Raw genomic sequence first — 22707 nt, 5'->3', positions numbered from 1 at the left:
CTCTGTTGTTTAAGAAAACATCATGAATGTAGCGTAAGTTTTTCTTAGGAACATCCTTGAGAACAAATTCAAGGAAAAACTAGGAAGATATTTGTAAATGGAGCCCATTGAATGCATAATTGAGCCTAACAATTATGTTTTCTGTTAGTTTTTAGAGGGTACAAACACTTTTTTTTCTATAAACCAGAGAAGAAACTATGTTAATTGGGTTTTATAGCACACCAGTGTGTATATCTAACTTACCCATGCTGTGCAAAATTCTTGCCTTATCCATCAGGTATTTGTGAGATGGAAGAAAAGACTCTTTATCTAGCAGAAGAGCCTCTGCAGCTTTAGTGGAATCCTTTATACACATGCACAGACACACAAACACAAAAAGCTGTTAATTGTTTTATTGGAAACAGCAGCAGTTGCTGTAGATATCCTTACAATGAATGACACCTTCAGAGGTACTGCTACTGCTATGGTCTAAGACAACACGATAAAATAATTGTGAAACCAAAGGTCTCTCTTTAGGAAAAGGAAGATGTATCAATAAGATGGTTGAGAAGCATAAATACCTGGGATGAGCTGCCATTTGCTGAAGCCAGCTTCATTGCCTTAAGGATGCTATGTACAAAAACAAACATGACAATAAAATCAGATTTTGTGGATTTTAATCTTATTCATTTAAATTGGGCATTCAGTCTGCAATAGAAAAATCACCTGAGCTCAGTTTTAATCTCATCATAGTCCATCTGGGACTGCAGTTTAGTTTCTAATCTCTAAAAGAGAAAAAGAGAAGTGGTTTGTTACTTTATACTGGTAAGAATCATAAGAGTTGTTCGAGTCTCTAAGGACCTAGGAGGTGCTCACCATGATTTTTCACCTTTAGTGTGTCATAACCACTCACCTCGATAGCTTCAGTTTTATATGCCAGCTGGCGTTCCAGCTCTAGAATCTGATTGGCTGAGGTCTCTTGAACTTCCTGTAGAGTGAGCTGCAGTCGCTGAATGTTTTCAAGCAGACGGAGGATTTCGCGATCTTTTGCCAGCAAGGCAGCCTCCAGCTGGGAGGGCAACATCTCACCGTTCTCACTGTTTTCCTAGCAGAGAAGAAGGCATTACACAAAGAAAGAAAGAGGAGAAGAGTGTTGAAAAATCAGAAGAGAATAGAAGATGCAAAAGGCTGCCCAGTGAGTCACAACTTCTGCAATATTGGTATAAAGCAGTCTATATGATAGAAGGAAGAGATTTCATCATTATAAATCCCAGGCTAGTATTTCCCTGGCATCAGGCCAAAACTTCATACCTCCAAAACCACTAGTTTGAAAAAACACTGCATTTTTCAAATAAATTAACACAGAATAGTGAAAAATAATATCTTACTGACACTTAATTTTGGTTTCAAATTTGTTAAAACCCACTGACAGATGTAAAAGGTGACCAACAGCATTGTTTATGACAAAAAAAAACAACAACATGCAAAATAGGAGGTACAGGGTCTTGGCCAGATGCCAGCTATTATTATCAGTCAGCGTCTCTAAAATATTTGATTTAAAACAAATACACGCAAACTTCTTTTTATGTCCTGACTTTTCTGAAATCCCAAAAGTGGATTGTTATTGACTTATGACAAACTTTCATGTGTTTTGAACTGAGGAGAGGCTTTCATCTAGCCACTCTGCCATTAAGACCTGATCAGTAGAGGACTAATGTGATGGTTGTACTTCAGTGTTGATTTCGTTAACTAAAACTATGACTAAAAATGTTTGTCGACAGCCTTTTTTCCATGACAAAAACTAAACTAAGACTAACAAAATAGATCTGTGATGACTAAAACTGACAAAAACTAAGTTTAGGTTTCGTCAAGATGACTTAAACTAGACTAAAATGTAATGTAGTTTTGTCTGACATTCAAAATCTGTGATATTTCTCCACTCTGGGTAAATCTGTCAAAAAATAAGGCAGCTGTATCTATTCTGCCTCTCAGCTGTAGAAAGCAGGGACCCCAGGTTTGGCAGAGTGCAGAGAACACACTACCATGATCTGGTACAAGATTTGGGCTTGGACTAAAAGTTAAGACTAAAATGTGAGGACTTTTAATGGACTAAAACTAGACTAAAACTAAAAAGGATAGAAATGACTAAATTGTGACTAAACTAAAATGCATTTACTTGATTAATAGTATTTTTGATACACATCTACATCTCATTTTAGATATTAGAATAAAGCAGACTAGATTTTTAAAAGCTTATTTTGTACACAAAAACACTGTCATTCTATTCAACATCTGTAATTGTGGATTTAAGTGATGCCCTCCATCTGTATTAAGTCTTTTTCCTCTTCAGATGCCTTCTCCCATTTTACCACTATTCACCCTGGTTAGTTACATTCCAGCACTGCCTTTAGTGGCCAAAAACAGAAAAAGCATGTCACAGATGGGGACACATTATCCTTACCCTGCTTGTGCCTTCAGCCGGATGGCAGTTGCTCGTGTTGGGATTCTGGCCACTAGCTAACTGCTCCTTTAGCCGCTCCACTTCCCTCTGGGCCACTTCAGCTCTCTGCGCACAGACATGGTACCACAGCATTACAGTTTTCATACAGCAGCCACATCAATTGGCTAATGAGATGATCAAGGTGAGAGCATATACATAAATCAAAGAAGCCGCCCTTGCTCTGAAATATTAGAGCTGAGTGAAAACCCGAACAGGGGCCCAAGCAAGCGAGCGCAGCTACAGCTTTATTCTGCTGAGGGGGCTGTTTAGTCAGCCCACTTTATTTCCCAAACTGTTTACCTGCTCTGTCACACCCGGCCTGCTAATTAATGATTCATTTCGAGAACATTTATCCAGGAGCTGCTGGAAGAGAGCAGCAGAGAAAAGAAAAAGAGCATCAGAGAGAGAAGAGCAGAGGGGAGAAGAAAGGAGCAGAAGAAAAGAGGAATCACCAGGATAGGAAGCAATCAAGGCAGCGACATAACTAAGAACCCCAGCATTCAGTTCTCCCGCATCTGTAACACTTGGCAGTCGGCTGTTCTCTGCTGAGTGAAGCCGTGCTGCCAAAGTGCGCCCACTGACAGGGACTCAGGTTTACACACGCTAATCACACACTCAGGGGAGGTGAGGTAGAAGTGGGATGTGTGGGGGGGACAGGACGGAGGGTGTCTAATTAAAGTCAAGGCTTGATTACAGGAATCATTACCTTAAAGAAGAAGCACCTCATCAGAGAAGCGCAGAGGAAGACAGAACTCACCTGGTTTGCTTTCTCGAGATTAGCCATGATGGCGTCGACCTCCTTTGCCCTGTTACACACAAACCCAAACAGAAAACCACAGGATTACTGAGGTGACACTCGTGCTCTCCACTGCACAGCAAACATTAAAAAACACAGAGAACGCCTGTCATTTAGGTAATTTTACACCTACAGCAAAATGTTTATAGATCCCTGCTTCTACGCCATTTACTATGAAGATATTCATTTTCATTTTCCTAATTCCCTGCAATTTTAGGAACTAAATAAAGTGAGGTGAACCCTGAACCATGGCATTAAATAATCAATGAAAAATAAAATCAAATATAGGTAAATAGAAACTACAGTTTTTACTTTTGCACAAAATGAGAGATTACAAACTGCACAGGGGAGAGTTGGCTAAGATAAGATGCAGTAGTTCTTTCTTTTGTGGCTCTAAATGGGGCAAAAGTACATTAAAATCAATCACTTATAATGAGGGATGTTGTCAACTAAAAATACAGGGCTTCATCTGTGACAAAAGGACTTTAAGAAAACATGACTGGAGAAAAATTCTTCCTCTGGCTCAACTTTCCCCAGGCTAAAGGGGCACGCTGATCTGATGGGTATAATGAGCAATCTCAGGGTAAATCAACCATTCTATTCATTAAATTTTTAATGCAACCAATATATTTTTTAAAAATCCTGTTTAAAAAATTATTTCATAATACATTTACCTCTTAAGACAGTCATATTCAGTTTTTTAAGGCTACCTTAACCAACTCATAGTCAACCAAGTAAGGCTTAATATTTAGTTTAATTGTCTATTTTTCAATTTTTTTGTCAAGTAAGGGTACTTTTCCAAATAAGAAGAACTGTCAGCATAATCTTGGGGAGTTAAACAAAAAACTGCATAACAGTGGTGAGGATCCAGTTTCATTTAGTCACATAAAGATAAAACTAAATTCTAAAAATGCATGTAGGTTGAACCACCGGCTTAGTTTACCCCACAGCATCTGCCCCCTTTGACCTGCAGCCAACATCTTTAAAAAGGCTGCTTAGCAATTCAGGCAAATCTTTAGCTAAATGGTTTTACGTGTTGGATCTATCTTTTGGGACTTCTGTGCACACGGTCCTACAGTCTCAAGGCAGTCTCTGCTAATTAGGAAAAATGTTGTTCTAAAAATGTTGTTTTAGAACAGCTTCTTAAGAATCAATTTACTTAAAATCTTAGGAATGTATGAATAAGAACCAATGGTCCCAAACTCCAAACTTCAAACATTTTCCAAAAGGAAATTTAAATGAGATGGATTTGGTGACAGAAATTCACTTTGACAGTCCACTAGCTCATGATGCAGTGCCTACAAAAAGTTTAACCCTTTTACTGATGTTATAAATTGATCGTGGTGAATATTAGTTGGCTTTTTTGACAAAAAGAAAAAAAACCTATTTGATGTCAAAGCCAAATCAAAATAAATAAATTAGCTGACCAGACACGTCATTGCAACATCACGTGACACTTCTGAGGAAGGCAGCAGAGAAACTGTCAAAGGTACGAACCTAAGGTATGAACCTAATTGGATTACAAAGCCAAAACAGATTTATACAAAGTAATTTAAATCAAAATATGTGAGGTTAAGTAAGTGATTGCATGAGTATTCATCCTCTCTAAAGTGATCACTCTCGAAGAGAACTTATTAAATTACCAGAGTCTGCCAAAAGGCATGTGGGGAGACTCTATGGTCAAGTGGAAGAAAGTTCTTTGGTCTGATGAGACCAAAATTGTGCTTTCAGCCATCAGACAATACGCTATGTTTGGCAGACACCATCCTCACTTAGAAGTCTGGTGGTGGCAGCTTCATGCTGTGGGGATGCCTCTCAGCAGCCAGCCCTGGAGGGCTTGAAGAGGGTAAAATGAATGCAGCAAAATATAAGGAAATCCTAAAGGACAATCTTATCCAATGTGCAAGAGAACTACAGCCCTGGAGAAGATTTATTTATCAGCAAAACAACCTGACAGAGCAGTTCTACAAAGAGGAATGGAGTAGAACTGCAGTGTCCAGATGTACAAGCCTGACTGAGTGCAGCCAAAGGTGAACCTACTAAATATTGACTGGGAGGGGGTAAAAATTCAAATTACATTGAGTATGAATCAATAAAAGAGTAAAATATCCAAGGGGGTGAATATGGCACTGTACCATAACTGTCATTTTTTAACCATTACATTTATTCTGGTAGCTTAAACTACTAAAAATAAATCATTTGTACCTTTTACAAAGGGCATATTTTATTACTTGTACCTAGACTAGCCATGACATCAGAAATAATTACTCATTAAAGTCTGAGATGTTCGTAAAATGAGAAATAAATGAGGGGACACTGAAAAGTAGAGAAACTTCTATCAGAGTAAAAAAGTAAAGTTCAACAGCAGCACAATCTACATACTTTCAGTCTGATTAAGATGATTCAACATCTCCCTGTGGCATTTTCAAAACAAACTGAACTTTTAAATTGTTATGGTCAGACATATTTCTTGAGTAAAAGACACATTTGCAAGAAACTTAGAAGCAGTGCTAATGACATGATCTTTTTATCCTCGGTTGTTGCCGTAGCCCAAGGGATGCAGTTTATGTACTACTCCTTATCTCTGAACTCCAACTTGCTTCCATACATCTAACAATCAGAGTAGTCTAATTTAAACATAAGCTCAGCAGGATTATTCATGAGGTTTGTTTGATGTTCAACAGTTTCCTTTCCCACACAGGGGATATGGGTTTCAAAAGGTACATAGTGATGAATTAACAAGGATGCTGTGATTGATTTAAATAAGCACATGGTTTCTCAAGTTTTGGGACACAAGTTTTTTTTTAATCCACAAAAGAAAATGTTCAGGGGAAAACTTTTAAACCCTTCAATCAATACTAATTAATTATATTAAATTCAGTTAACCTTAATTTTCTTTTATGTTTGCTCTTAACAGCAGTCACTGGGCCACAGCAGGGTGCAGGGTAATAGAAAACTTACAGAGCCTTTAAAAAAGAATTCACCCCTTGGATGTTTTACCCTTTTATTGATTTAATAAATCAACCATGGTCAATATAATTTGGCTTTTTGACAACAACAAAAAAAAATCTATAAAAAGTCGATGTCAAAGTAAAAACAGATTACTATATAGTAATGTCAGTTATATACAAAATATATAAATGTACAAATGTTCACCCCCTTTAAAGTAACTGACCTGATTCAACAGAGGTCCAGCCAACTGGTGCTAGCAGTCTCACAACTAGTAAAATGGGGATCACCTGAGTGCAGTGAATGTATCTCAAATGAGTTTAGAATAAGGTCTGGAAGGTCCAGTCACATGTTAATCAGTATCCCTGGCTACCATTACACCAAGACAAAAGAACACTCCAAACAACTCACAGAGAAAGTTACTGAAAAGAATAAGTCAGTGGATGGAAGCCACTCAGACAAGATGCTATGTTTAGCAGATATCACCACGAAATAATCATCCCAACTGTGAAGCCCGGTGGTGGCAGCATCATGCTGTTGGGTTGCTTCTTGGCAGCCGGGCCCCGGGAGGCTTGTAAAGATAGAGGGTAAAATGAATGCGGCAAAAAAAAAAAAAAAAAAAAAAAAAAGCAAAATCTGAAGGACAGTCTTATTCAGGAGGGGCTATTTAAGCATTTACTTATTTTACCTTACAAATTTATATTTAAATTCTACCTAAACTTTGTAGAGATCTGTTTGCTTTGACATTAAAGAGGTTTCTTTGTTTTTGTAATTTGTCAGAAAGTCAAAAAAATATTGACCATGACTGATTGATAAAATTGATAAAAAAAAGCAAACATCAAAGGGGGTAAATACTTTTAATAGGCACTGTAATTATTAATAAAATATTAATAAAATAAATAATGTAAATTGGTGGAAGACAACATCTTTATTCTGGAGTGACAGGAATGTGACACATATTAAGACTGTCTTGGGTTAAAGCTATTCTTTGCATCAGTGATCATCACTGTCGTGTGGTACAAGGCTGGTTTCAGAGGGTCTTGGCCATGCCTGGATCCATCAATAAGGCCAGGATAGATGGCGCCGTGCTGACAGTAAACACTAACAGGTGTCAGCTCCACGTTTAATGAACTTGTGCAGTACAGAAAATGTTTTGTATTGATTACCTGCTCAGCTACTCAAGCCGAAGCAGACAAATTGTCTTTCTTATCAACACTGAGGAAACAGTCAGTGAGAGTAATAGGGGATGTACAGGTGTACGCAGACTCGGGGTCAAGGAGGGATAACTGGCCGCAGCTGAAGATTTGGGGTCAGTAGTGCTACTGTCAGCTTAGAATAATTTCCCCAGGACAACACACAGAGAGGCATGGGAAAACCGATGAAAGAGATCGTCTTTCAAACTTGTACTTCATATGGTGAAAGTTGAAAATGTGTCCAGTCCAACGAAATAGATGGCAGTGGGTCTAGAAACATTAGTTCAATTGTGCCATGGATTAAGCCTGGGAGAAAATCCATTAGCAGTGGCTGACTGTGCTCTGGAGCACAACCCAAACAAAGGAGTGTTTACTTTGAATGCCTATCGACATCCTTCATACAAGCTCAGATTCATTTCAGGCGTGCGGTGGATACATTGCGCTCAAAGACCAGGACAAGGTAGAGTGTTTTCTGAAGCAATCTTTAAATGGAGCAATTCTTCTTGAGGGCTGTCAAGGCCCAGCTGCCAGTGAAGGCAAACACAGACCTCTCTCATCGACCTGCATTAGTGGCTGAGTCACTCTCACTCGGAGCCTTAGCAATGGCATTCTTACACTCTACACTGGACATGAGTTTATGTAGGTAAAATAAACAGAAATGGCTTCAGCACTTCACATAGTACCAGTAGTAGTACAGTAGACAATGTAAATTCACTGAAGTACTGTACTACAGCATATTTCTCAACTATTCATGCATTACTAGAGTATAATTCTGGAGAGAAACATTACTTTTATTAAACTATGTTTGAAAGAAAAAATATGGTACTTTCCCCACAGTTCTATGGATGCTCTTATCACTGCTTTTACTCTGAAATCATCCATCCACCCATCATCTGCACATGTCCTGATCAGGGGTCGTGAGAGGCTGGAGCCAATCACAGCCGTCATTACTCACTGATTTTACTCCATCTGCATCACATGCATTTATCAAACTTTAAGACTTTCAACAAGCAAGAAATGATAAATAAACGAGTGGAACAACAAAAAGACATAAAAATTATGATATGTAAATGAACAAAAAGTAAATAAAAAGACCTTTCATGGCCAAAACACAACACAAGAAGCTAAAACATTTACCACATGCCTGGACAAAAAAAAAAACATGCTGCACTGTAAGAGTTTATTCTCTACTGTATAGTTTCAGTGATCATGAGATGACAAAATCAAGATTAAAACAGAAAATCGATTAATTTTCCAGCACTAATAGAAAGACATTCAAGCAGGCATGCCCATATTCACACCTACAACAATTTAGATTCACATATTAACCTAACAAACATGTTTCTGGATGGTCGGAGGAAGCTGAAGTACCCTAGAGAGAGGCATCATACAAGGAGGAGAACATGCTAAGTCCACACAGAAAGGCCCTGTTCAACCAGGATTAGAACCAGTGAGGTGCTAACGTACAAACTCTGAAATCAGATCAGTGTTGAGCCCCCAGTGTTATTTAAACTCTGTAAAAAGTCAATTAATCTAAGCTCTGCCCACTGCCATCTCAAATCTGGGGGGATGTGTGGGCAAAATTCCCCACCATGCCCTGGGATAGAGTGCTAAGTTGCGTTTGGATGTTGCCTGTTGTACAGTGATCCCTGCTGAGGTTCCTTTGCTCATGTTTCTCGTGGACTGTTGTTTTTGATACGAGACACATCTGCACCATGAGTGAAGTTATCCTCTGAGTTAGAGTTTCTGCCTGCAACTTCAGGTACTCTTCAAAGATGCATAGTGCATATTTTCCACCAGTAAGAACTGCCTTAATATGAAAATGACTCTCTGCTTTGTTCTTGTCAGGGGAGACCTATCTTACCACAAATTTTCAGGAGTTACTGCAGCTCTGTCATATTGTAAAATATTTAACACTCTCAAACGTGTGGTTGAACTATATGTAAAACGTTTTATTGTGTTAGATGGAATTCTATGTGAGTTAAACTAACACTATACATTTTTCTGTGTATTTTACTTCATTATAGAGGTGTGACTTTACCTTAACAACATGGTTGAAGATCTATTGTCTTGCTGTTCTTGCCAATAAGGAAATATCATATTTTACTGTGCAACTCCTCTGTAGCTCAGCACAGTACTTTGAATGCTCTATATTTTTTACTTTTACTTAAATAAATTTTAACCAGAGAAACTGTACTATTACTTGAGAACAATAGTCATGTACTTTTTCCACCTCTGAGTATTTTAGTTTAGTTAATGACAGCTATGAAAGATAAGGATGAAAATTCCCCACCTGACAACCCACGACCTTATCTTCACCCATATTTGAACTTTATGAAATTAAGAATTATTGGTATCATTTTCATTCTAATGCGTTGGTCTGTATCTTACACACATGTATTCTTATCTCTACTCATGTATTGTGCCAATTCAGGGCTGTAAGATTTTTTTTTAAGTATTCAAGATTCAAGATTTCTTTATTGTCAATTTTCTTATAAAGTGGCAATACAGAAGAATCGTTTATCTCTCACCAGCATTGCATACTTTTTTTTTTTTTAAATCAAACACCCCTATACTTAAACTTAAGTAATAAATTGACTGAACAACTTTCACTTTTATGGGAGTAATATTTGTCCAGGAGTATCTATGCTCTAACTCAAGTAATGAAGTAGTATACTTTGTCCACCACTGTGCAGTAGGAGGACCAGTGAGTCCAACAACAGAGGCAGCAGCGTGAAACCAACAGGAACAGAGAAGTAGAAAAAGGGTGGGGTGAAAGAAGTATGTGGCAATGTAAACTCAGATTTTAGGGTCAGATTCTTACTTGTTGGCCATCTCCTGGCTGTATTTACACCGCAGGTCTAGCAGCTCTGTCTGGGCAGTGTTCAAAGCTGTGGGGCAAACATAAAAAGTGAGATATTTACTTTAAAAAATCTTAAAACACAGCTTAACTTCCCCAAAGTACAAAAACATGCTGGCTATGACCTGTCAACCAAGTTTAAACAAGGCAGACTGTGTTTTAGCACACCACCATACAGCACTAATACATATTAGCTCTAAAACAGGTGAAACTGAATAAATGCATGTGTTTAAAGAACTTACATGAATGCAGAAGCTTGATCTTCTCCTGAGCCTCTGAGAGTCCATCAGCTGAACTTACACTGACACTCTCCTCTTCCTCCCTGTGAGAAGAAATGTCAGACCTTCACTGAAACATAACCTCACTTCTATTAATCATACATTCAGACTTAAAGTTTAAACTCTTTAAGAAATTAAACTTGATTGGAGATCAAGCACATATATGTCTACTGTGTTTTGCACTTAGCCGTCGTGGTAAATACTTTATTTTCTAGTTGGCCTATTATGCATAGCTGCTAATCCTAGATGGGAGACTATGAGAGACATTTGCCGACCTCTGCCTAATGATAAAGTCCTCTTCTGGTAATAGTTCACAAAGTTTTAGGGTCACACTTGACAAGCTTCAAATGCATGCCATGTTTAGTCAGTGAGTTACTGACAAAAATGAAATGCAACAGATGCTTGTTCTGCACTGTAGGAAGTATGAGGAGTGTTTTTTGTCTTTGATGTGGGAAAATTGTCAGTCAGAGTCTCAGACTGTTTTAAAGATTCTCACCCTCGGCCCTCAGCTTGGTTCTGGTGGTTCTGCTGTGGGGAGCCTGGGGCCCCAGGAGACGGTGTGGTGTTGGGGCTCATCAGTGAGGCTGGAGAGGCAGAATCCTGGGCCTGGTCTGTTGCTATTGCCCCTGAGACTGCTGGACCGTCCTCTGAGGGCTCTGCTGGCAAGGAAAATACTTTATTGCATCTTTCCATAGTTCCTCTAGATTTGAAAATCAAGGCTGAAAAAAGAGGCTGGCATGACGTCTTCAACGTCATCTGAGTCATCTTATGTTAACTGGTATTAATAACAACTTTTGTCATAAAAGTCCTGTCACTTGTATTTACGTAGGTGGGACCCAGTCAAAAATAAACTTGCCAGTGCTTTAAAACAAGCAGAGTAGAAGTAATGTTGCTTTTGCATAACAAAAAATATATTATTCAAGCAGGACTGAAGATATTCTTGGTCTGACCTGTCTTTTCAAGGCACTCCAGGTGTTTTTTCCAGTGCCCGCTAATCTCTCGCACCAGGGTCTCACTGTCTGGAACCGAACTCTGAAGCTGCTGCAGCCTTCCCTCCAGGGTGTGTGAGGCCTCCAGCACAGGAGCTGGATCTGTAAACCAGAAACAAACAAATCTCTGTAGAAAGAACTTACATTCACGTGATATCCATACGCCGCTACTTTTCAAAAAAAGCAAAATAGCTGTTTTACAGAGCGTGCTGCCGCTATGGCACATTACAGAGTTTTCTACATCGCAGTTTCAACAGAGAGAGAGAAGACTATTCCACCGAGACTTCTTTCCAAAGAGTGACTCTGAGACTTTCCACACTCAGACGCCTTTGAAAATTTCACAGGCTGGACCTAATGACACAAGTGTTTTTCCAACCTTCACATGTACAGATATCATGTCTAATGAATCATCTCACGTGCTGATGAATGACAAAGGAGACAAAAAGATTGCCATAAATATACGACAAAGTCTTAAGTTCCAAGTATACACCTAGGCAAAGTGTAGAAAAAGTCTTCTCCTGAAAAGGGGGTGAAAAAAAAAAAGCGGGATTCTTTAGCACAACAGAGGAGCTGTTTTGCAATGCATGCGCGGCAGCACCGGGCCCATGGGGCCAACTAGGAGGCTGTTTCTCAGCTAACAAGTCTCCTCTGTATCATTTGATCATTTAAATTATTATGCCAGGAATTCTCAGGAGGCAGCTCGGCACTCCACATCACAGGGCTGTTTTTAATCTTCCTCTTCCCTTTCTTCCCCTCCCGAAAAGTTCAACAGCTCAGAGAGAGAGAGCTGCTCCTGTTGTGTACCTGCCTGCCGAACACCAAAGGAGGTGACTTCTAGTGCCAAAGCACAGAGAGGGAAGCTCAGGGGAGCTCCTTGACAAGGGGGGAGGCGAGATGTAGAGCCACGCGCACTCACATGCACTCACGCACTCACACACATATGCACACACACCGCAGCGCTTCAAAACTCTAAAAGAGGAGGAAAATCGCTGCTTTGCTGCACAAACTTTTCTCCCACAGCTTTCATCCACTCATCTTAGACTTCTGTGAGGAACCCAATTGGATCCCTTCTTCAGTAAGGGCACTGACTGAAGTGACTTTTCATATGAAGTTTGAGCCACAGACGTTTAAACTTTGCCAGACGCCACAAAGAGAATGCAAACTCGGAGCCGGCAGGTCACAAAAATAAATGCTCATCAGAGAGCCAAAACTTCTGCACTGTGCAATTTGTTGAAATCGTGGCAACGCATTGCAGCTCGCCATATCTACATTTTCATCAGACAAACATTTTGGGCCATTTAATTGATTGAGCTATTTTTCCCAGGACCGTTTACAGTCAAACATTGTCTGCATTCATTGTTACACCAGCTGTGGAGATATTGCATCAGTCACAAGGGACATCACTATTAAGAGCACAGCTCTTCTAAGACAAACAGGATGACTTAAAGCACTGCTATTCCATCGACCCACTGTCACAGAAATCACTTTATCAGCCTCTTTCCCATATATCCTTTCAACTTTTAATGATCAAAGGACAGAGATTATAGTAAGGGATCTCTCACACATGGACAAGCCAGGATTATCAATCAGTGGCAGGGGAGTAAAGTAAAGTCAAATTTAAAGTGAAGGGATATAACTTAAGTCTGTATACAAAATTAACCCCCGTCAAAGTAGAGCAGCAGGGGATCTCTCTGAGGGCCTGGGATCTACAGTTACTGAAGGAGAGTCCAGAAAGACTGCTGATAACTTTAGAAAAAGGGCTGCTAATTGACACAGCTAATAGGAAAAACGTAAGCTGTTTTAGAGCTGCTCTGAGTAGAAATCTACTCACTGAAACCTGGAAGTGAAGAGGAAATCAAAAGGTAAGCTGACTGCTCACTCTCCTGTTACTAATGTGGGGTACTAATAAAGATGTTTTTAACAGGTGAATCACATTACTCTCATCACATGAAACAGATATGTCAAAAAATAGAGTATTGTCAAAGAATTAATTTTATCCAACTCAAGTCAAGAATTGAAATTTTCAGATATTTCAGAATCATTACACATTAAAGTCCCTTTAAAGTGATAAAAAATATGTGTATTTTAGGTTTGTTGTATGACAGGGTACTGTATTATGAAGCATCAGGCCAAGTTTCAGTCAAAAAAAAACCTCTCTAAGTTTATAAAATTAAACTTCCAAATCATGAAAATCTAGGCTGTCCACTCTAGGATGATGTGGGCGTGTCCGTTGAATGATCTGAAGCCACGCCCACTGAGGAGAAATACGATCCTCTCAAATTTAAAAAAAATCTTCTGATTAGAGCCCAGCTTTCTGGCTCTGTGCCAGAGTAGAGAGACAGAAGTTCAGGATAGTATTTACTGTTTTCTGGTACTAATTCCTCCATTATGATACTTTTAGGCTGTGTCTGAATCAACTATATAGTGAGCTGCATAATAGTGGACTATGTAGTGGACTCACTGTAAATACACAAAACAGTTTCGGACACTATGCCGGTCGCGGGCAATGATGTCATCACCATCGCACAATTAAAACGTTTAGCAACAACGGCTCGTAGATTTCCATGACAACGGCTGAGGATCAACATTAACAGTAGAATTTCACTTTTAACTGATACAAAATGTAGCGTATTTTCACAAAAAATTAAAAATAATTATAGATTAAAAAAGTTTATGTTCTAAATGGCTAAATAATATAAATTTTTGTGTGTATTGTAACTTATTTTTGCATAAAGATGATGGGTTCATGTTTTGTAATCCTAAAAGGGGGAAAGGTTACTCTGTTTTGAATCCTTAACATTTTCTTACAGATTATATACTCAGGTTAAAACCAACAAACAAACAAGGATATGAAAAAAAAGTTTTTATATGTGTTCCTGTGCTTCTCATGTTCATCCGTTATGTTTGAGAGCAGCAACCGCCATGCATGATGGTAAATATTGCTGGGCTAGTGACCATCGGCTGTTCACTACTTTTCAAAATGCAATGTGGGAAAGAATGAGTGCACTATATAGTGAATAACAATGCTCACACAGAATTCGGACACAACTACAAAATGGCGTATTCACTATATAGTGCACTATATAGTAAATAGGGAGTGGTTTCGGACACAGCCTTAATGATCCACAGGGAACCATAGCTGACACATTTGGGAAATCTACCTCACAATGAACCAAAACATTGTTAACTGTCAATGAAGGCAGTGACATTAGCTGACAACAGATTGTACTTAGATGTACTGCTCAGTGATTTTATATCATTGTAGCGTTGGGGGGGCGGGGTAACTTCCCAAAGGGACTGATGACATCATGGGCTCCTGCATTTGCCCTGCTAAAAATAAAACCCAGCCAGGAAAGATCTCTCATAGATCTCAGTGTTTTCACCTGTTTAAAGCAGCCTTATTCCAACATATCTAGTATGTTAAGACACAAAGTTTGGATTTCACTTTACAGGGTCTTCAAGGAAATAATTCAAACCTGCTTTTGTTTTCATCTTGATGATCACGGCTTATGAAAGTCAAAAATCCAAAGGATTAGATAAAATTAATCGTTCCTGAAAAGTATATTCACTTATGCCAATACTTGGTCAGGGAATTTTTTTAGGGCTGAACAATTTGGGAATATCATCTAATTGCACTTTCTTTTTCCCCCCTAATATTGGGACTGTTATTTAATATTTGGCTCTTTCTGAGTGAATTTGGAATATAATCTCATTGTCATTTATTTCCCCAACAATGCAATTGTGATTTAATGTGCGATTAAGTTCCTCATCTTGTGTATTTGTTCACAACAAATTATTGCATCAGTGCATTTTGGCATAGAGGCAATCAGCCAGTTACTGGCACTGTGGGCAGGTGCCTATACTGGCAAAGGAAACCAGCATCTCCTTAAAGCTGGTCAGCAGACAGAACCATGAAATGCTCTTAAATCTCCTGGTTGACAACAGCGTTAACTCTGGACCTGATAAAGCACAGTGGACCAACACCAGCAGATGACATGGCACCTTGAAGCACCGAAACTTCTTCACACTGGACTTGGATTCTGTGCCTTTCCGTTATTCCTTCAGACTTGGACTTTGGTTTCCAAATGAAATGCAAAGTTTGCTTTCATCTGACAGGAGGATTTCTGACCACAGAGCAATGGACCGTTGTGGTCCAAAGTCAGTTTTATTCCTTCCCTATCTTATTTATGGTGGATGTTTGGATGTCACTGATGAGTCTAAACAAATAAATCACAGGACATGGAATGACTCATGTCCCCTGTCTTACACAGATCTAGCTCTGAAGAATTTACAGCGTTCACCCACAATTAAAAGCTGCCTGCTATTAGAGGGTAATTATGATTTATTACAACTTTAGTCATATTTTCATTCCTTTAATCATCCTCTCTGTCACTTATAACTTTGATGAGAGATCCCCTACAACACAGGAACTCAGCAGTCAGACATACAGAAAAGTTTTAAAAGAGCTTAATGCCAACACAGTGTTAATTTAAAAAATATAACATCAGGCAGAACATGTTCAACAACCTTTCTCCCATGACAAAGATAAGACAATTACCAAAAATTAAATCTTTGATTTCTTTAAAAAAAAACTGTCAAATTACAAGCAGAGGTGAGGTGAAAGAGCAGGAGTTTGTGTATGAGTGAGCATGATAGTGTGTAAAGCAGCCTGACAGAGAGAGCATGAGCAGGGTTCATATTTGCATGGAATGAATCATAAATGCAGTTCATGTAACTGTCTTTGAGTCTTAAAAAACTCCCAGCTATGACTGCCACGCTAGCAGCATTCAGACACAAACAGCTAGCTGCTTTTGCAGAACAGTTAGACACACAGTGACAGAAATTACCTCTAGTTAAAAACTTAAAGAACATTGCATTCACAACCAAGTCAGAACAAAAGTTCCATTATTTATAAAATATTAAGCGAATCAAAAGTAAATAAAAAGGATGACTTTGGCACATGCTGTGTTGTGCTTATTTAGGCCATAGTTATGCCCTTTTTGGTAAATGTTTCATTGTATTTTCAAATAATCAATCTAAATTTGCATACAGCAATTCATATCCAAAATTATCTCAAGACCCCTCACAAAGAGGGCAGGTCTAGACTGTACCCCTTGATTTATAATAATAAAGACCCTACGCTAATCACCACGATCTTAGCACTAGCCGTAATTAGCCTCGTTACAGTGGCGAGGCTGAGCTCAACTGCAGACTCAAACTCACGCACGGGAAAATGGGTTCGCTGAGCAAGACAGAGTGGTGTTCTCGGTATCTGAGCATGGTCTTCCTGGTCTAACTACACTCTTACGAAGCCTGAATGCTGGCTGATGGCCACAGGTGCTGACTAGACTCCATTGTGACAATTTCTCTTCGGTGCATCTTTGAGTATCATTGTCAAAACCGTGTATCTAATGCTGACATGCTCAGAGAGTGAGGCTGGGAAGGGTCAGCTGCCTGAAACGGGAATGGCAGCTGCATTTTTACGGGCACCAGGCACATGCTCCCAGGCCTGATCCAGCTCACCACATACTGGGTACCCCGGACCCGGTGGGCAGGTCCAGATGCCGGGGCCAGCAGCATGTGTTGTGGAGAAGGCCACTGGGAGGATAGCTGGAGAGATGGGGCATGGGCCTGGTGCAGGCCTTGAGGATGGCCATCAGGAGGTCAGAGGAGTACAGGACCAAGGTTGATCTGGCCAAGTGACGAAACCAGCATATGCTCCTGTACCTGACTTGACAATGGCAAGGAAAACCTTCCCTTTAACGGGCAGGAAACTAGAACTAGACTCATGTTGACAGCCACCTGCTGCTGGCAAAAGATTGTATCACCACTATTTCAAAATTATTTTATTTAAAAATTTCTTTCATTTGAATTTTATTTGATTTCATAATCATTTATATTAATTATCTGATATATTCTTTTCTCTTATTTTGATTATTGCTTGTTTTTTTATAGTATTTATAACTTTGCTGTGACAAGAATGTAAAGTTTGAAAAATGCATGCTATGCAGATGCTGTAAAACTGAAAAGTAATCCTGTTTCTCAATGAGCTCTAAATATCAGTCAACATAATCATGACCAGGCCTGCACACAGATTTTACTGGGCCCCTGAAAAACCCAGGGAATGGGCCCTCATCAGTTATCAACACATGTGAGTTGGATATGTAGCACTGGCTCTAGCATCTTGGCTAACTATTATTGGGTTGTAATGTTGGAATTATTTGTGATACTTTTAACTGCTTTTAAACACTTATTGCATCGATTTTTGCTACTTCATTTTGACACTTTAAGCCAATTTTGCCACTGTTAACCCACTTGTTATGTTTTTCGCCCTTTATTGCCACTTTAACCCAATTTTTGCCACTTCCTTTTGGCATTTTTATTAAAATTTTGCCACTTTTTACCCATTCAAGTTGCTTTTCACTCATTTTTTGCCACTTATTGCTCATGTTTACCACTTCTTTAGCCAATTTTTACCCATTTATGCAGACTTTTGTCCATTTTTTGCTACTTTTTTCCACTTTTCACAATCATGTAGTTATTTCCCATCAGAAAAGTCTGGATTCCTAATATGATTGCACATCATGGATTAGCTATGAAGTCTGACATTACTTTCTAAAAGGCTATGTTAAGTGTGCCTTTCAGATGTTAACATAATCAATAAAAAAAAGTCATTTTGTTTAAAAAAAAAAAGGGGGGGAGGGGGTATTTCTACTGCAATATGAATAAATAAAACTAATGTTGTGCTGCTTTAAAAAGAGTGATGATTATTCCAGGTGATCATGATTCTGAAGACCTCCATGGGCCTCAGAAAGCCCTTCCCTTTATCCCCCTTATGGGCAGCCTTGATCTTGACTATGTTTTTTCCATCACTGAGCAGCCCTGTGGCGTTATGGAGACTTAATAAAAACTTGAGGAGGAGCGTGAAGACGTTTGGTGTAGAAAGCATAAGAGGTGCTTCAGTTTTGAAGGACTGATGCTGAAACTCAGAGTCTTGAATGTTGTGTGTGCCATGTTTGAAATAACAATAATTAAAGAGGAGATGGCCTAGTTAACAAAAATAAATCAAAGATTTTAGTGTTAATAGCCAAAAAAAGTTGTCAAGACTTTTAATTGTTTTTGCACATTTTCAGCTGCATTGATATCGTGTTTCATCACTTTGGCTGAGCGATAATGAGGCTGCCACCCTGTAGCTGCTTCCTTGTGGTCACTGTGAAGTGGTTTCTGTGCTATTGCACATCTAAAAGCGGGAGGCAGTTTGTGTATCTGGGTGAGGTTTCACTCCAGGAGCCAGAACCTGTCAGAAGACTGAAGAGCTCACTGGACTGCAGGTGGCACCAGGGAGGATGGTAGTAGGTTCACGATGTGTGTTTAGGTGGGTGGGGGTGGACTGGGGTGGTGTGCGCCAAGACAAGCAGGTGTGTCGGGGCGGTCCGTCTTGGCCCTGTCAGCGATACACCATCATTAGGCGGTGTGGGCGCAGCAGGGTGCACCATTATGTCTCCCTGGGCCCTGTGTAATTACGCTCTGACATAATTAACCCAGCAAGCCCATTAGCCAAGCATTGGCTGGCTGAAGAGAGAAAAAAAACGCTATAATTATTTGTTGTGCGCATGTTAATGAGGCCAGCTGTGTTCCCATCATACAACACGAACAAATTAATTTACAAGGCTGTGCTCCAAGGTTTTTTCTTTTCATTCAAAACAGTCTTGTTTTTTTTCCTCTGAGTGGACTTCAAGGTCCATAAACACGCTCTGCCGCTGCTGCAACAAACAGTAACACTGCTGTAATATTGTTGTCAAGAACCAAAACTAGGTTGAGAGCACACTTAGTCTTTACTTTCACCTTCACTGACAATGTAAAGTGGTATAAGGTATGTAGGATAAATTGCTTCCTCTATTCTTCAACCTGTCAAGGATTAGATTCCATCAGAAAAACACTAACTGGTTGCAACAAATTCATAAACATGACTTTTGTGTTTGTAGCGCATTTTAAACCAACGAGCATTTGATATTCAGGTAGCAATCCGAAGTCTCACTTCACCTTGATGTGGAGAAGGAATGAGAAAATACTAAAATAAAGAGATAGGTGGAATGAAAAAAATGATTGTGGGAAGCAGCGGCTTTTGTGTGTGAACAAAACAAAGCTGAAAGAGAAACTTCTTAACCTGTTCGTTTTCATAGCTGTTCCTTGTCTTTGTCTGACAGACTGAAGGACGGAGAAGAAATGACATCAATACCAACACATTTTAAAGCTCAGAACAAAGAGCGAAACCAGGAGCTAGATGGCATTTAAAATTAACACTGAGAAAAGAAGTACCAATGACATGCAAACCAAACTTTACTTCAAATGACGGCAGAAATAAAGCCGAACATTCTCACTTATGAGATATGTAAGACACATCAGAATGAATCAACCTCATCAAATACCCAAGCCTATTGTCTCAACATTTTTGAATCCCGTGGTTACATGTACTCTGCTCTCAGGCTCTTGCACACATACAGACATTCCTGCACACTCACATGGTTGCAGTCTTTTAAGAGCACACTCTCTTCTAGTCCCGCTGGGGTCTTCTACTCCACAGGGATCAGTTGGAGAGGCCCAGCTCTTTTATGAACATAATGCATTATTAAGCACCTCAAACATCTCCTGGGCCTTTGTTTATTACTGCTCTTATTAATCACTTGTGCATAATTTCGTCCCGCCCAGAGAGCTTTCATTTTCCATCAGCTTTTATATGTCGTTTTTTTCCAGCAGGCCGCCACAAACACACAGCTATCCTTCTTTGCTCTCATCCTGACAGTAGGTACTCATCTGCAAAATTACAATAAAGCCAGCCTGCTGTGCCTTGCAGGCCTCTCTTGTTGGTGCTTGTTTATGTATATGAAGGGTTGAGGAAGGACAACTATTCTTTATGCATCTGAATCCCTCTGAATTACTAAGGTCAGTGCATTGTGTCCTGATAATCTCATAGCCCTGGGAAACTCTGATGTAAAATTGTAGAGCACTTAAAACCATTTCAGAGACATGCAACCTAATGTGGCAAAGAGCTGCTTCTGTATGTGCTCTGCAGTACCGTTGGTCACCACTGGCAAGCACTGTTGGCAAAACATTTCCACGAGCATGAAGACAAATATACAGCGAGACAAACACACAGCTCAGACGTGCCGTAGGCAGAGCACACACACACACACTTAGAGGGGTGTATTCAGATCAGAACCTTCACAAACTCTGAGTGAGCTCCCCGCTCAGATAAAAGGAGTCGTGTTCTAAAGGAGAGGGGGAGCGGGACGGATCCTGAGGGATGAGCGTGTGTACTGAGAGGAGGCAAGGAAGAGCAAACACCTGGAGCGTCAGTCTCAGGGCTACGCCCCTGGCGACAGGGCCTCGATGCTCTAACAGAGGTGGCAACAAACGCCAACGTTCAAACGCCACACACACACACCGGGAGAGATGAGCAGAACGAGACGGTGAGGAGGAGAGGAAAATGAGAGAAGAAGTTAGGTGCATCTTTGGGAAACCCATGAATTTGGGCTGCCAGTGTTTTTCAGATTTCAGTGATCAGGATGTGTTTATCTGCACTGATCAAAACCATGCGGAGGTGATATAAACATTGTTAGGGAAACACTGTTAACAGGTCTCTTTCAAGCCTTTGACTGGGTAGGAGTTACAGTGCACAGCATGGGGAGATGTCATAAGCAAATCAAAATATGGAACACTAATGAAAGACTCCAGTGGATTGACATTTCAGCTCAGGGGCCCCATAAAAGGCAAAAGAACAGAGAAGAAAATCACTTCAATCACATGCATTGAGAAGTTATTTCTGTTCTGAGTTTACTGAAGAACTTAACTTACAATTGAAGCAGAGTATTATCTGTGAATCATCAAATCATAACCAGGGATGCACGATATTTTCAGCATGATATCTGCAGATATTGGCTAAAAAAGTGGACTATCAGTACCTGCAGATATGAACATTTCTGCTGATATTCTGGCTATAAAATCTGCCGATATAGCTGTAAATATTAGCTGTACGAACAAATAGGTAACAGACCTACATCAGCCGATGTTTGTTGTTTTATTCAACACCTTTAAAGCTGGGGAGTTAAAGTCATGGGTCGGGTTAAGGCCAGATTTGCTCCAATGAGACGTCCAGCAGGCCAGACTATTTTTAGTTACATCAGTACAACCAAACACTGATATATGTAGGCTGCTGGATTATTTATTTCTATAAATTCTTCAGTGTAAGACATTTATCTATTGGTGAACGCTGCATGTACACAAACATGTTAATTAGCTAATTTAGACGACAATAAATCTGCACGTCAGACAATAATATTATGCTGACTTGATTTTTAGCACCCACTGATAATTCATATCGAAGTCTTGATTACTCATTATAGTATTGCTATAAAGCTATAACAGCAAAATATTTTACAAAATATGTGATGTGGCACAATATTTCACCAGACTTGGGATCAGTGTGCTCACGGTAAAGAGGGAGAGAGAAAGATAGAGGGGGGAAAGAGGTTTTCTTTCACCTGAATAGTGATGGGTTGTTCATGAACGAGCTGGTTCAAAGAGCCGGCTCTTTACTTGAACAATAAAAGCTGGAATGAGATCTGTTTTACGTCATTATAACTATAACTTTTATCATTTTTATTTATGTTGAGTGTGTGTGTTGCAACTGATTAGCAGGAATGATCTTTTCTACACACTCTACCACTGGCACACAACATATTAGGGTCACTAGCACGACGGTGTAATGTCAATGTTTTAAATCAGGTGTGTCATACAGCCCAGCCAGTAAGCAGGTTTTATCTGACCCGCGAGGTGTTCTCAGGGGACCATCTATTTTGAAAAATAATTACATGATATTTTCATAAATTTGAAAGATTTAGCATTGTTTTGACTAAAAAAACAGCACAATTTTCAGTCATATGTCATGACACTGTCAATCTAGCAGGTCAAATGAACCAAACTGGTACTGGCGGAGAGTCATTTGGGAAACGAAAGAGCTGGCTCTTCTTGCTGAGCCAAACCAAATGATCCGAATCACTGAAAATAGCCGAAATTCTGTTCATTACACCTGAACGCTGCCATGCAGCCTGTAGGCTCATAGAGCTCCAGCCTTCTCCCGCTGAGTAAAAACTCGACGATCAA

At 39.6% G+C, this 22707-nt stretch overlaps 1 protein-coding gene across 1 annotated transcript in view; it reads right to left on the bottom strand.

Moving 5' to 3' along the window:
* cux2b (cut-like homeobox 2b) overlaps window positions 1-22707 on the bottom strand; it is a 161298-nt gene that overhangs the window by 15729 nt on the left and 122862 nt on the right. Inside the window, exons 5-14 of the mRNA XM_041788433.1 lie at window positions 11506-11646; window positions 11052-11211; window positions 10520-10599; window positions 10242-10308; window positions 3237-3285; window positions 2441-2545; window positions 893-1084; window positions 706-764; window positions 561-609; window positions 244-343 (exon numbers count right to left, since the gene is read on the bottom strand). Coding sequence (XP_041644367.1) covers window positions 244-343; window positions 561-609; window positions 706-764; window positions 893-1084; window positions 2441-2545; window positions 3237-3285; window positions 10242-10308; window positions 10520-10599; window positions 11052-11211; window positions 11506-11646 — 1002 coding nt within the window. The remainder of the gene's footprint in view (window positions 1-243; window positions 344-560; window positions 610-705; window positions 765-892; window positions 1085-2440; window positions 2546-3236; window positions 3286-10241; window positions 10309-10519; window positions 10600-11051; window positions 11212-11505; window positions 11647-22707) is intronic.

The sequence above is a fragment of the Cheilinus undulatus genome, linkage group 5 (assembly GCF_018320785.1).
Source record: "Cheilinus undulatus linkage group 5, ASM1832078v1, whole genome shotgun sequence".
NCBI classification, from domain to species: domain Eukaryota; kingdom Metazoa; phylum Chordata; class Actinopteri; order Labriformes; family Labridae; genus Cheilinus; species Cheilinus undulatus.
The sequence above is the reverse complement of the archived record's forward strand: the minus strand, read 5'-3'. Positions and strand labels throughout refer to the sequence as shown.